The following is a 14,950-nucleotide window of genomic DNA, read 5'->3' as shown; positions in this document are numbered from 1 at the left end:
TGAACTGATGAAGCCTGTTCAGACGAGAGGCGAAACAGCTTGTAAAACAACCAGAACAGTCCATTTGCGATCAATTCAATGCCTTGAGAGAAAAAAAACACTAGGATGGCTAATGTGAGTTGGCAGTAAGGATGGTGTTCAAAATGTCACTTTATGCACATTGTATACATTATTTATTTTTTTATAATTTTTTTTTTTGGGGGGGGGGTTGATTAAATATTGATATCATGTGTAAAATGTGTAAGTATTTATGTCATTTTGATGACTTTTAGACAAAAGGAACAGTACAGTTGCGATTGATTCCCTCAAAATATTATTAAAACAAGACAGTTTAATGCTTTATATAAATAATTAATATGCTAAACTGTTGAGGTTAGCATGTCAGTGTGGACCTCGACAGCCGTCCCAGTTTGGAAAATGTATTGAAAATGAATCGAAAAAGCAAGCTGGTGTACCTAATGGTTTGGCCGACGAGTGGAAATTTGCCGCGGCCTTGTGTTTTATCCTCCCGCCCCCCCGCCCCCCCGCATTAAAATTGATGGCCGTTTTGACCAATGGCAGCCAGGGCAGCCCTTAAGCCCCGCCTCTTGCGGGCTCTCGGAGACGAGCGGACTAATCAGCGCTCGCCTCCGCTTGTTCAGCCATTTTGTAAGAAAATCAAGCAAGTCTGCCGCCCTACCTTCGCCTCAGACCTGCAGTTTTTTCTTGTGCAATGGACGGGTGAGTCGAAAAAGGAGCCACTTTTCCGACGCCGTTTTCACGCGTAAATCCTCGGCGCGCTCACTTCCACGGCCGCCCGGGCGCCCTCCTCGTCGCGTTTTTGCGTTTCGCTCGCGAAAGTTGTGACTTAAAATTACTTTTTTTTTTTTTTTCCCTCCCCCTCCTCCTCCTCGGACGGTCACCCAAACATGCAACAGTTAGCCCCGTTAGCCTTAGCTGTTAGCCTTTGCTAGCCGTCGTCAAGTTGTTTAAAAAAAAAAAAAAAAACTATTTCTTTCATGTAAAAAAGGCTTTCTTTGAATCATGTGAGCGTGTACTACAGTTTGGCAGTAGTTACGCGTTAGGTTATTTTTTTATTTTTTTTCTTCTTTCGAGCGAGGTAACTTGGGGCAAGGCAGGTCGAGCTAAAGCAACGTGTCTCATTTCCGCATTCATGTTTTTGTGCGAGGAGTCAGGGCCATGTTGGAAGCAACCGATGTCTTCCCCACCCGACGTTTGGCCTTGATTGAATTACAGAGACTTTTTTTCTTTTTTTTAAAAAAAAAAAAACCGCCCGGGGGGGTGGGAGCCATATCAAAGCACAGTAAGGGCACTTTATGGCGTGGCGTTGTTCGTCGAGAGGTGCTTCAAAGCCACCAGATGCATCCTCTGGTTATTTGTATTTAATGTTTTATTCTTCGTTGTTGTTGCTGACCTCCCTCCCCCTGCTGCTTCTTCCTCCTCCTCCACCTGAATTCGACAGTTGGAATGGTTTCCGTGCCCTGTTGCGTGTTTAGTGGGCACGGAGTGCGCTCACTTAACTACTCTCGCTTGTGCGTTTTCATGAGATGCTCCCATTGTGATCTAATGCTAAAAGTCTGCTTTTTTTCCTTGTTCCCCTCCAAACTCCCAGCCGCCTAGATGCTGACTTGTACCCTCTGGGATCCGGCTACGTCCCTGAAATCGAGTAAGGAAATTAAAATTTTCACCTCCCTATTTAAGAATTTGATATTAGTCTCCATGTTGGGTCAGTTTCCTGCTGATAACACCTGTATTTATCTTTTCCACAGCAGTGTCCATGATATATCAGTTGGCACGAAGGTAAGCATCAGTTTAGTCTTTGTACCCCTTCCAAACACTCTTGAGTCATCTCCACTTCTCATCAGCTGTGGCTTTTTATACTATAACTGCTTTTGCACATCGGACCTGTGGGTCAGATAATTGCAGGCGGGTAGGAGGGATTTGTTTTATCACCTGCTTGAAGTCTTTCTCTCGCTTGTGTAACTATGGAGGGTGCAATATGAATAAAGGATTGATGAACTTATGCGCGAACTGACGGCCCGCAGATGTGACGATTGTTTACGTGTACTTTTTTTTGACAGTCGTAAACATGAAGCGTTGCTGACGCTAGGAAAAGTCTCGTTCCGTGTACTCAAGCGTTCCCCCCTATAATTACAAAAGTGCTGTCTAAAGCCTTTTTGTTGCGGTCGCAGTCGCAAAAGCGACGCCAGTCGTCTTTCATGACGTGTGCGGCAGTTCCCTGTTGACTGCTCAGCTATTTGAAAATGAGGCTTCCTGTTTATCCTGCGTGTTCCCGAGGAGCATTTTTGGCTCCCCCCGCACACTACTTGAAAGTATTGTCTCAGTTCTACCATTAAAATAACCCCTGAACCTTAAATTCTCAATCCTGTTTAATCTCTTAGAAGTATAATGTGCATCAAATAAGAATCCGCTCTGTGTTTGGGTGAGCAAATGTGCAAAGAGTACACTGCAAACTTCAAAGGAACACAATTATTGGTCAGTCCGGGCTTTGTCGACTTCTACGCGTTATCTGCCTAGCTGCTCGGTAACAGCATCTGGGGGACAGAAATGTGGAGGTGGGCCGACACTAGGCAATTTGGCGGCCATTGTTCCGCAGGGCAAAGGTCTGTGTCTTGTTTGAACAAGTCATCAGGTACACACCCTCGACGACGGGGGACAAACCACACCCAGTTTCGTTTCTGCTGAGCCTGTTTTTCAACATAGCCCAACTGTTGACCGATACTGCGCTTGTGTTTAAACTCTTTAAATGAGATGCCTCGATGTGCGGCGCGTTTATTAAAAAAAAAAAAAAATTGCGGGTGGATGCTCCGTAACGGCGTCCTGCCTTGCTGGAATCTTTTAATTATTCGTCTGGGGCAGAGCGTCTGGAATTCTGCGGTCACATTCCAACCCCCCCCCCCCCCCCCCCCACCTCACTAAGCCGCCCGGTGAGACCACCCCCCCACTCACCGCAGTGGCAGATGATGGAGAAGAAAAAAAACATGCACATACCTGTGCCTCCCCCTTGTTTTATTATCTTACTCCCAAGTCCAAATGAGTTTTGTTTGTTGCACCAAACAAAAACCAGGCGCACTTTTTACAAAGCAGTCAAAATGCCTTCTAGTCTCTGTTCCGTTTTGAGAGGAAAGCTGCACAACATGTTCAGGAAGTGAGCCAATCTTGCGTCACCATTAACTGAAGGTGACTAGTAAGCTGTCGACTCGGTCCGATGGAGAATCTCGCCAGCGAGTACATGCTCGTTTAGTGCAATTGTGCTACGGTCGTCAATGGTCCTTCCAAAATGCACGGAGTTACTTTTTTACACGTTGATATTGTATCTTCCCAGCTCCATGGCTATAATTAGAATCAGGAAGTAGAGGGGGAGCAGGAGGGAAACTACCATGAAGCATGTAATCATCAAGTCCCACGGAGGGAGTTAACTAGAAGCAAGGAAGCAGGCCTGCTCTTGCTGCTGCGCCTTCCTATTCTCGTTTTTTTTTTTTTTTTTTTTTTTCTTACTTTCTTTTTCTGTCACGTGACGATGTGACCTCGTCAGCCCGGAGCCACGTCCTCCCGTTTCTCATGACCAGGCCACGGTGTTTTGATCCCAGCTATCGTGTACACTACTTTGAATGGTTAAGCCAAAATAAGAAGTAATAAAAAAGTCTGTTAACCGCCCTTTTCTGTTATCCAGAACAGCAATAATGTTCCTGTGTCAATTTGACCCACTGCATGATTCATTTTCCAAATCGTGTCATAGATGCCAAAAAGATTCCAATTAATATTTTCTCGTTATTAACCCTGATGTTATGTTTTCAGCCGCCGTAATGATATTTCTAGGTCAACTTGACCTGGGGTTATGTGTAATTATCCAAAAGTTGTCAGAAATGGGGAAAAAAAACCTCAATCATTATTTCCTCCATTAATAAAATTTCACTCAACATTAAGTGCATTACTCCTAACATATCATGGTTCAAAGCAGATTTCAATTTCATTGTTCATGTTGAATACATTTAGGCTAAGCGTAACTTTCATATTGAAACAACTATTTTGTTGCTACAATAAAATGGCTCAATTTGTCTCATCTGGTGAAAGGAGCCTTACAATGTGCATTTTATTTGTACACTTAAGCTAAGCACACATTTCTTACCGATAAAAATAAGTTTTTCAAAAACTTTAAAATTGGTCAATTTACCGCTGAGCATAAGGGTTAAAATGTTCATTGGTGTTGGGAAGATTGTTTTAAAAACGTCTTGGGCCAAAGAACACGACAGTTATCTCCCCCCCACACACTTATTATCCTTTGAGTGTTTTTGTACATTTTTAACAGCAAAAGTCGGGTACACACCATGAAGGTGTACAATTCGATGTGTGCCCATCAATGCGTGATTGTCCTTTGCGCAGGCATTGAGTGTCGGGAAAACCCCCACCTTATGCAACGTGACGGCTCGGTCGGGTTCACGAGCCTTAAAAAGAATGCTCGCGAACCTGCGCGACCGGTTGCCTTTTAAAATAACCGCGAGTCCTCTCGAAATCCCAGCAAGTCCTAAGGGGTTCCATATGTTTATGGTCTGCCACGTAACAATGCCCCCAGTCTCATCCGGAACAGGACCTTCATTCATTGTGGGCCCCCGTTGTGGAGCTTAGTCCACTGAGCCACTTCTTGTGACTGCTGTACTTCATTATCGCCAGGCCATGTGAACAACACTGAATGGGGGCGGGGTGGGGATCCCGCGATCCTTCCAGTCCAGATGGCGCCACTGTGTTTCTATTCGTCTTCTACCTGGTTGAGAGCGTTAAGTGGCAGGTTGTGTTTTGCAAAGGTGTAACTATTGACTTTAAAAGGCACAACAGTTGTTGTCGACACTGAGCGAAAGCACTGCGGGGTCAGCAGTCAGTGGTTTACTAAACCTGAATTTGTTAGTTTGTAATTTCAGTATTTGAATGAAAAAAACTTCTTGGCCATTCGTATAAAACAAGCAAATGAAAAACGGTTTGAACGGCGTTAGCTGAACGTGCCCTGTGCCCATATGATCGCACATTCCTACGGTGCCGTATGTAAACTCGAACCGTCGTAAACCGAGGTACGCGAATATATGCGAGGCAAAGGGTACTCGCTGCTGCGCGTTTTCCTGGCTGCGCATATTGTACCAACACATTAAGTCTGTCGTTTAAGCTCCTTCATTCCAGATACGCGCTCTGGGTGGAGCATCCCTAAAATTTGGCCGTTCCCTTTCAAATCTGGCCTACCGTGCAATCAACTTAAGCGTGTTTCCACGTGCGCTTCTGAGGGTGTAGTAATTCGAGCCGCCCCAGCAAGGTGAAACATTATATTGCACTTTAAGTTTGGATTCAGTTTACGCCACATGTATTATTTATATTGCATGACTTTCAGAAAGCTGTCAAATGTTTGTAAAGTGCCACAGTCACAGTTTATCCTATTTTCCCACTGCTGTCTCATTCAGTTGGCATACACCTATATTGACTTTTAAAATAACTGATCTTGGGTTCAATTTTTTCTGGTTTAGTGGTGATTATCAACTAGCCAGTTATTTGGTCACTTTAATTGAACACACCTGGGAACATGAATAAGTTGATGATAAAAGCACCATCATTTTAATGCGAATTACCAGCCACAAACCAAAATGCTCTTCTACTTGTCTGTGGTTCTGCGTGAATTTGAGAGGACAGCGTGACAACGATGCAAGACAACTTATTTTTTTTGGCCATCCTGGGACTTTCTCCTTCAAAGGTGTAAGGCATATTTTTAAATTGAGAAGGCTTTATCTTTTTCGTGGATTTTGAAGCAATCACAATTAGGATAAACAAAACTCTCCCAGACGTTCGAACTAAATGAGTTCGTGGCAGTCTGCCTTCGTTGTCAGTAAATCAGATCTGAATGATGAGCCCATCTTCATTAAAAACGTATGCACGGTGGTTGTATCAGAAGTGTGTCTTGGAGAATCTGCATAAATGAAAAGGGCTTAATTCCAGGTGGTTTAAAGAAAAGGAAAAAAAGACTCTGTCCATAGTATCCAATGACAAGCCAAGTCATCTCATCGTTACCGGCCGGTATGGGTTTAGTGTTTCTTTTTCTAAAGAGTGTTGTCGAGAGACTACTTACGTCCTACCTTGGCACACAATGGTCGGGTAACTCGAGAGCCGTGCACGCCACCTGCCCTCCCGTGCACTCACTGGTTGCCACATTAAAGTGAGCTTTTTGTTTTGTGTTTTCCTACAGAGAGGATCTGACGAGCTCTTTTCTTCCTGCTTATCCAACGGGCCCTATATCATGAACTCGGGTAGGGTGTTGCCATGGAAGGATTTTTTTTTTTTTTTTTTTTTTAAATTAGCCTGCTCTCATTTAAGCGCTTGTGTTGTATGTGTTGCCACGGCGACTGATCCATTATTCAGGAAGGCCGAGAGACGCCTTTTCACTCCCCTGATTGTATCTGTCTCTTGTTCCCCCCCCCCCCAACCCCTCGCAGCCAATGGCAACGACAGCAAAAAATTCAAGGGTGATGTCCGCAGTCCCGGTGTTCCGTCACGCGTGGTTCACCTACGCAAGCTGCCCTGCGACATAAACGAGGCTGAGGTCATCGGGCTCGGTTTGCCTTTTGGGAAAGTCACTAATCTGCTGATGCTGAAAGGGAAAAACCAGGTATGGACCGAGTGATGGAAAAATTTTTTGTTCACCTGTCATATCAGGCTTCGTATTTATGTAAAATGATAAACGCTGTCTCCAGTAGGTAAATGGTAAGGAGCACGTTCATCTCATGTTTCCGTTTCTAGCAATTTTGTTTGTGATGTTGAGCCTGTTTTTTTTTTCCGCCCTATAAACAGTACTTTTTTTGTGTGTGTGTGTGTGTGAGAGATGCACAGGAGATTGAATTGAGATTGAATTGTGCTTATGCGTTGCGCCCCGCAGGCGTTCCTGGAGTTGAACAGTGAAGAGTGTGCCCAGACCATGGTGAGCTACTACTTGTCTGTAACCCCCGTCATCAGGAACCACCCCATTTACATGCAGTACTCCACCCACAAAGAGCTGAAGACGGACAACTCCCCCAACCAAGTGGTGAGGCGCACGCTGCTTAATGGTTCTGCTTTAGCCGGAATATTGCATTGACTTGATTGTGCGCTAAGAAACGTCTCGTTTACCCTGCCTCTAGCGCGCCCAGGCTGCTCTGCAGGCGGTCAACGCTCTGCACGGCGGCGGCGGGATCACCGGCATGGCAATCGCGGCGGACGCGAGCAGCCTAGCTGGCGGCGGCGCTCAAAGCCCCGTTCTCAGAGTCATAGTGGAGAACCTGTTCTACCCGGTCACTCTGGACGTACTGCACCAGGTACAAGGATCGCCGGTGTCGCTTTCCCACCTGGCGCCCTGTGTACATTTCTTAAACAGACCTGCTTTTAATATTCTCGCCCTTCTTTCCCGCAGATATTTTCCAAATTCGGCACAGTGCTGAAGATCATCACATTCACAAAGAACAACCAGTTCCAGGCTCTCATCCAGTATGCAGACGCCATGATGGCCCACAGCGCCAAAGTAAGATTTTGTACAACAAGGTCTCGTTCATCGCCGTTAGATCAGTGATTCTCAACCACTTTGCTGGGAGAGAAATCACCCAATTTGACTTAATTGGTCTAAAAAGAATTATTTATTGGTCATCTATGCCAGCGATGTATAGTGACTGGCAGAAGAAATGCTCCTCCACTAGATGGCAGAAGATTCATAAAGAACGTGTATCCCAGTGTTGCCATTCATGTTATTTTAGTGCTAAATGTAAAATATTTAAACTCACTCAGTCACACGCCTGTAAAGTAAGGAAAAAAAAAAAAAGTAGCTCTGAAATCAGTTTCGCAGTTCAACAAGAAATTGGGAGGACGTATCTATTGTAACAGGACGCATGGCATTATAATTGTATTGAACTCTTTTATGGCTCAGTGTCTGGACGGGCAGAACATCTACAACGCCTGCTGCACCCTTCGAATCAGCTTCTCCAAGCTCACCAACCTGAACGTCAAGTACAACAACGACAAGAGCAGAGACTACACTCGTCTGGATCTGCCCACCGCTGACGCTCAGCCCACCTTGGACCACCAGGCCATGGCAACTGCCGCGTTTGGTGAGATGAGAAGCAAATGTTTGGATGCAAGTATGGAAAAGTATTTTCTTTTTAAATACCTTTCCAAGAACAGGGATAGAGGAAGTCTACACACCCCTGTTCAAATGTCAGGTTTTGGGGATAAAATAATGGGATCAAGATAAATAATTTCAAAACCTTTTCCACCTTTGACCTACAACCTTTTCAAATCCATTAGAATTTTTAAACATATTTTTGAGGGGGGAAATAAGACTTGTGGTTGCACCAGTAAATAACCAATCGCATTCAGTCCCTTTAATGGGAATCAACACACACCTGCGACCGCCTCTGAACCCCAACTCAAGTTCAGATGTTCTAGTAGGCTTTTCCTGACACATACTGCACCAGGTACATGGATCGTTTATAGAGTATAACATTTTGAAATTTCAAATGTGTAGGAACCCTGTAAGATGTATTTAAAACCATATTGGTTGACATAAATGTAGAAAAAAATTGTTTCCCCGCCCCCTTTTTTAACAGCTGCTCCAGGTATAATATCTGCCTCTCCGTACGGAGGCGCTCATGCATTCTCACCAACCTTTGCCTTCCAGCAAGCAGGTCAGTGCAGAGTCTCTTCACTCGAGGTAAAATGTCTTCTGTTTAGCAAAGTTACAAATCTTAACGTTTGTTCCTCCGTAGGTCTTGCGATGCCCGGCATCCCCAGCGCCTTGGCGTCTCTGGGCGTCGGGCACGGCGGCATGGCGGCGGCAGCCGCCGCCGCCAGTCGCCTCAGCCTTGCCGGGCTCGCTGCCGCCGGCGGACACAACGTCCTGTTGGTCAGCAATCTGAACCCGGAGGTCAGTACACACAAGGCTTTGTGACGGTGCGTGGGAGGCTGTGAAGCGTTAGTATCACAGGCTGCTCGCTGTCGCCCCCTACATGGACGTGGTCAGACTAGCTGGAGCCTTCACTTTTTGGAGATTATTTTAAAAAAAAAAACATTAAAAATGGCCATTTTAGTTGAAAGCAATTCTCTTTCAGGTCTTCTTGTTTGTTTGACCAAGCCTGCTGCATTTCTGACCTGCTACTTTGCTCACTGTGAATTTTAAGTTTATTCAATTACACTAACTTCTTGTTTTGTTAAAAAAGAAAAAAAAACTTAACATTCCATATCTTTGTTTTTTTGTCCATAAGTGTAAATCATTCTTGAGTTGTTTGGAGAGACAATATTACTTTTTACTACTTAAATATATATTTTTAGGTCTCTTTGTCACATGTATATCGTTCGTAATTAGTTCATTGCATTGAGGTGAGAAAAGATAAAAACATGATTTGATATTTTTAGATATGTTTATACAGCTAAATACACAATGTAATTCAGTCATCTCTAGGTGTAGTGTTATTTAAAAGTACATATTGTCTCTGCCTTTTTCTGTATTTCATTGTTAATCTTTTTTCTCTTCTTTTTCTCCTAGTGTTCCCCATAGTGACAGTGCATTTTAATTTAGCCAGTTCTACTGTCTGAAGCACTACATTTCTTTGTGTATACTGACCTTGTTTTTTTTTTACTTCTTTTCTCTCTCTCTCTCTCTTCTCTCTACCTCCCCCACCTTTTTTTGTTTTAAACCCCCGCCCAAACCCGCCCCACCTGTACTCTTGCCAACTCACTGCACGCCCCATGACCAATTATTCCCACTGTCCTCCCCTGTTTTTCTTCCCCTCTGTCTCCCCCTGGCCTACCCCATTAAAATTGGATGCCACCCACCAAATAACACATCATTGGCTCTCCAATCAACCCCCCCCCCCCCCCTCCACCAACAACAACTTATTTTTTTGCCCATATTGTCCACATTCACTCCTCCTCCTCATCACCACCACATCAACTCCCCCTCCTGCTCCTGTTCTCCTCCTCCTTGTCCTCTCTCCATTCTCTCCTTCCACCATGGTACTGTGGCCTTCCTGTGGACCTCGCTGCCTGTGGCCTGCGGACATGTCCCGACTCCACTCCACTGTCCTCCACTCCTCGCCTCTTTTCCCCTGTACCCTTTTCCCCGAACCCCCCCCCACCCTATCCCACCCTATTGGCCCTGCTGCTCCCCCTGCTGTCTCTAAAGAGCGTTACGCCACACTGCCTCTTTATTCTTTTCGGTACGTTATCATCCTTTCATCTCCTTTTTTTATTACTACTGTTACCTGGCAAGGTGGGCATGTCTCGTCTCATTATTTTGGCTTTTAAGTTTGATTTTTTTTTTTTTTTTTTTTTTTTTTTTTTTTTTTTTTTATTTTTTTTTTTAAATAGTTTGTTTTTTTAAATCACTGATGGCTTCTCATCAGCCAAGGGAGGGGGGCGGGTTTGTGTGTCTCTTTGGATGGGTTATTTGTGTGTGTGTGTGTGTGAGATCTGGTTTGGTCAACATGGGTTTTGAGAGACAAGGAGGCTGAGAGTGCCACTCAGACCTGCAGCATTTCATTTTTTTGAGCACCTGTTTTGCTTTAAAACACATTCTTATCTCCAAAAGAGCAGCCCCCTCAGTGGTAATGTGTGTGGTGGCTTCTCTAAAGACAAGCTGATGCTGTTATTGGCTTCTACATTTTTATTATTCCATAGCAGCAGAAAAAAAAATCAAATGCTGCAGCTTTAAAAAAAAATATATATACATCAACAAATTGTGGTGTGAGAGACCCGTGGGATGATTTCCTCTAGTTCTTTTAGTGTTGGTTTATGCATGTGTAGTTTTACTCCTGCATGTTTTTTTTAAATATATATATATATTTTTTTTTTTTCTAGATTCCCAGTTTGACTCAAGAATCAACATCACGCTAAAGCAAACCCCTTAAACTTACTACTTTTATTTCCTTTTTCCCCTTTAAATCTGCCCCCTCAAAGCATAACTTTTAAAATTTTATTTATTTATTTTTTTATTCCACAACTGTCCTTTCTTAACCAAAGGCTCCATATTTCGGGTTAGTCTGATTCCACACTGGCTCGAATTTAGCTCGGCCTCAATCAGCCCAGGTTCATTCATTGGCTAGAAGATTCCATAGTATTTTTTTCCAACTTGTGTTGGCTGATGTGATTGTCTGTGTGTGCCACTTGTTGACAACGACACCGTCTTGCAACCCCGTATGACACGGTGCTCCTCTCCCCCAGGTGTGTATGGCGACGTGATGAGAGTCAAGATCCTGTTCAATAAGAAAGAGAATGCTCTGATCCAGATGGCCGATGGCACCCAGGCTCAGCTAGGTAACACTGGCACTATTTGCCTTTTTTGATGTACGGTTTCGCTGTTTATAACAGTATACTTATATTCATCTCATCAGTTGTGGTACGCCTGAGTCCGTACGACACAAGTGTTCTAATTCTGCAGCATGCTGAAAGATATTTGCTGTAGATTTCTTGAACTGATGTTAGTTAACGTGCTTTGTTGCCTTAGCAATTAGCCACCTGAACGGCCAGCGGCTGCATGGCAGGGCCATCCGGGTGACTGTGTCCAAGCACACCACGGTCCAGTTGCCGCGAGAAGGCCAGGAAGACCAGGGCCTGACCAAGGACTACAGCAACTCGCCGCTGCATCGCTTCAAAAAGCCGGGGTCCAAGAACTACTCCAACATCTTTCCACCTTCCGCCACGCTCCATCTGTCCAACATACCGTGAGTTTTGAAATGTTTTTTTTCTTTTTGTTTTTTTTATAAATAGTTTTTAGATTACAATAAAAGGGGACTGACAATACTATATTATGTATATAAAGAAATGGAAGCTCGCAACTCTGCATCTGTATTTCAGGCCTGCTGTGGTGGAGGAAGACCTCAAGAGGCTTTTTGCCAGCTCAGGAGCCACAGTCAAAGCCTTCAAGTTCTTTCAGTAAGTCCACCATGTGGACACGCGCCTCACTTAGCCTGAGCTATTAAGCTAATTTTGTCGTCTCTTGAACAGAAACGATCGCAAGATGGCCTTGATCCAGATGGGCTCGGTCGAGGAGGCCATCGAGTGCCTGATTGAGTTCCACAACCACGACCTGGGAGAGAACCACCACCTCAGAGTGTCCTTCTCCAAATCCACCATCTGAGTGCCTTCAGCTCCCCTCCCGAAGCTTATTTACCGTCTTGATTGCACCCTATTCTTCGGGTCGCTCTCAGTGGAAATTACAGGTTTCGCAGCTGTTTCTTTGCAGAAAGTGGCTCCCCTTAAATGTTAGGTTTGGGTATCAAAACAGATTTTTCTTTTTTCTTTTTATGATCCCTTTTTATATGTAAGAAAAATGACACCGGGTATGTTAATCTGAGAAACACCTATTTGGTTTATTTTTGTCTGACAAAATGGTGCTCGGGTCTCAAAATGGAAGGTTAGTGATTTAGGCAAAGCTTCCTTCCTTCCATTAAAAAAAAAATAAAATATATATATATATATATATATATATATATTATTATATTATATAAATGTTTTAAGCCTTTTACTTTTAAAGAGCCCCGTGTAATAGCGAAGCGATATGTTGATGGTAGAAGCACAAGCAATTGGGAATGAAAAGCAGCCCACATCTCATATCAGCTCTTTTGGTACCTAAACCTAAAAACTAGCTACGGTCTGCAGTGAAACGGCAACAAAGACACATTGGAGCTTAAAGTCGAGGCAGCTGATGACTGTCACTTCAAGACCAAATTGCTTAAAATGGCCACCGCCATCTGTAGCAGACACACTTCAAGCATTCCTTTAGCGACGTGTGCCTCCCCCGCACACGCACTCGTTCGGCCATTCGGAAACACTGAGGCAAACTCCCAGATCACAGAACAACTTATGAATATACTTAAATTCTTTTTTTTTTTCTTCTATTGTTTGCTTCAAGGGATCTGCACCACTATCCGTAGTACGCCATCCGTTCATCTTTATCGACTTGACAGTCTTTTGTGCCTTACTTTCCACCCCCCCCCCCCCCCCACAAACTTTCCCAGCCGCCCGCCTTAAGCGTAACTCTGGCTTCAGGGGAAATCGCGGCTCGTTCTATTAAAAAAAAACAAAAAAAAACACAAGTGTTTACCTTCTAAAGATTTGTGTGCATATATCCCTATATATGTAGAAACTGAATGTAAGTCAAGATAGGCGATGCTAGGCCGCGTAGCGCTCTTAAGTGTTGTCGCAGGCTCATTTAACCTTGCATTCATTTAAGTGGACACCTATACATATATACGTTTCTATATTTCATATATTTTTTTTTTATGTTTAGCATTTAGGTCTTGTAACTGATGGTGTAGTGGCCAGGTTGCAGTGTTCTAACACACTCCCTTGAGGCCCACAAACTTCCTGGTCCAGACCTTTTTCTCTCCTTTTTTTATTGCTGTAGTTTACTTCTTTCTCGTCGTCAGGTGTGTTTTTATTTTTTTGCAATTGTTGGTGGTAGTTTCCACCCCCCCTCCCCACGCACCTGACTGCTAACATTCAGTTTGACCACCAAACTCAGGTAATGGTACCTGTGAGAGGACAGCGGCGAGGTGTCGTTTTTTTTTTCCCCCGTTACCCTTTGGCGACTTGCCACAGTCAGGTTCTTTAGTGCACTTTTTTGTTTTTGTTTGTTTTTTTACACACCCCCATCGCACGCAATTCAAAAGTCTTAAAACGTCGTCACATTCCCACAGTGCCTCCAACTGGTTCTCCACAAGCCTTTGACCACTGTATAGTCCCGAACCAGATGCGCGCGCACGTTTACTTTTTTTTTTTTTTTTTTCTGCGTGCGTGTGTCGTCTTCTCTATTTTTGTACAAGATTATGCATGGTTTAACAAATGTAGCTACAGACGGTTGTTCTTGTTGTTGAGGACCAAAGTACCTTCTACACCCTGCAGTTTTGTAGTATTGTTTTCCGCTAGTACACGCAATTGAGTTTCCTCCCCCCTTCTATTCCGCACGTTAGTATTTCTCTTCTATTCGATGCACGTTAGATTTTCCCTTCCGTTCCACTCACGAGTTAGTTTTCTCTTCTATTCCACGCATATTAGATTGTTTTCCCTTCTATTCCACACGTTGTCTCCCGCCCCCCCACCGTCTATTCCACGCAAACCGAAGGCCTCAGTTGCCTTTCCTCAGTTGCCTTTCCTCGGATATACCTTAGATGCACACCTTGAGTAGAACATCGATACTGTATCTGGTGCACATGCATTCCCCTCCCCGACGTTGCAAAGCGAGATGGCTTTAGACTGGTGTCGATCGCACCATTGGGTTTTCTTGTTTGCGTTAAAAGCTTTTACGTTTCTCCTTTTTATACGGGGTGTGGGGGTTGTTGTATGACGCAGGGCTGACGGTTGTATATATTCATGTTTTTGTACCACGCAATCATCTGGATTTATGTTTCAAAACATGTATATTTTGATAAGACAGTACAAGACCTATTAAACAAAAAAAAATGGCTACCCCTTCATCCGGGAGCTTTAAAAACAACTGTTTGTAACAAAGACATTAAAACTGGTATGAACACAAGTGTGTGTGTATATGCCCCTCCGCTCCCCTGCCACCATCTTGTTCTCGCCTCTTTTACATCTTCTGCGGCCTTCAATAAACCTTTACTTAGTTCAGTTCCTTCTTTCATCTGGCCTCATTTGGTTTCTGTCTCTTCCCTTCTTTCCTGTGGAGCTGATGCCTGGTTAACATCTTGTAACATTTTCCGCCATCACGTTTTACTACTTATTTTTTTTTAGTCTTGCTGCATTTCCAACTTATCTTTTTAAACACACCCTGTGTGGGTTCACCTCACCTTGCTAAAAGGTCTGAGGAGACTGCGCGGTCAGGGCCTTCTATGTGGCTACCTCCGCTATGAAATTTTTATTTATTCCCAAATCTATTCTCTCCATTTCATAGCGTTTCTCTTGCCTTGTTTTGCTT

The 14,950-nt window shown here is 44.0% G+C and overlaps 1 protein-coding gene across 2 annotated transcripts; it reads left to right on the top strand.

The window, feature by feature from the left end:
• Positions 1-653: 653 nt before the first annotated feature.
• On the top strand, positions 654-14,548 carry ptbp1a (polypyrimidine tract binding protein 1a). Of its 2 annotated transcripts, none has more exons than XM_061695794.1 (16): positions 654-720; positions 1,613-1,666; positions 1,773-1,800; positions 6,242-6,302; positions 6,489-6,661; positions 6,929-7,075; positions 7,170-7,343; positions 7,439-7,546; positions 7,946-8,126; positions 8,625-8,702; positions 8,784-8,941; positions 10,199-10,232; positions 11,236-11,328; positions 11,519-11,735; positions 11,869-11,946; positions 12,019-14,548. In XM_061695794.1, the coding sequence occupies exons 1-16, from the start codon at positions 713-715 to the stop codon at positions 12,149-12,151; spliced, it is 1,725 nt and encodes a 574-aa protein (XP_061551778.1). In that variant the 5' UTR covers positions 654-712; the 3' UTR covers positions 12,152-14,548. The 2 variants fall into 2 exon arrangements, with proteins under 2 accessions (XP_061551778.1, XP_061551777.1); XM_061695793.1 differs by having other exon boundaries at positions 1,770-1,800.
• Positions 14,549-14,950: the final 402 nt, after the last annotated feature.

This window comes from Phycodurus eques, chromosome 14 (assembly GCF_024500275.1).
Source record: "Phycodurus eques isolate BA_2022a chromosome 14, UOR_Pequ_1.1, whole genome shotgun sequence".
In the NCBI taxonomy this organism is placed as follows: domain Eukaryota; kingdom Metazoa; phylum Chordata; class Actinopteri; order Syngnathiformes; family Syngnathidae; genus Phycodurus; species Phycodurus eques.
This window is presented reverse-complemented; position numbering and strand designations above follow the sequence as displayed.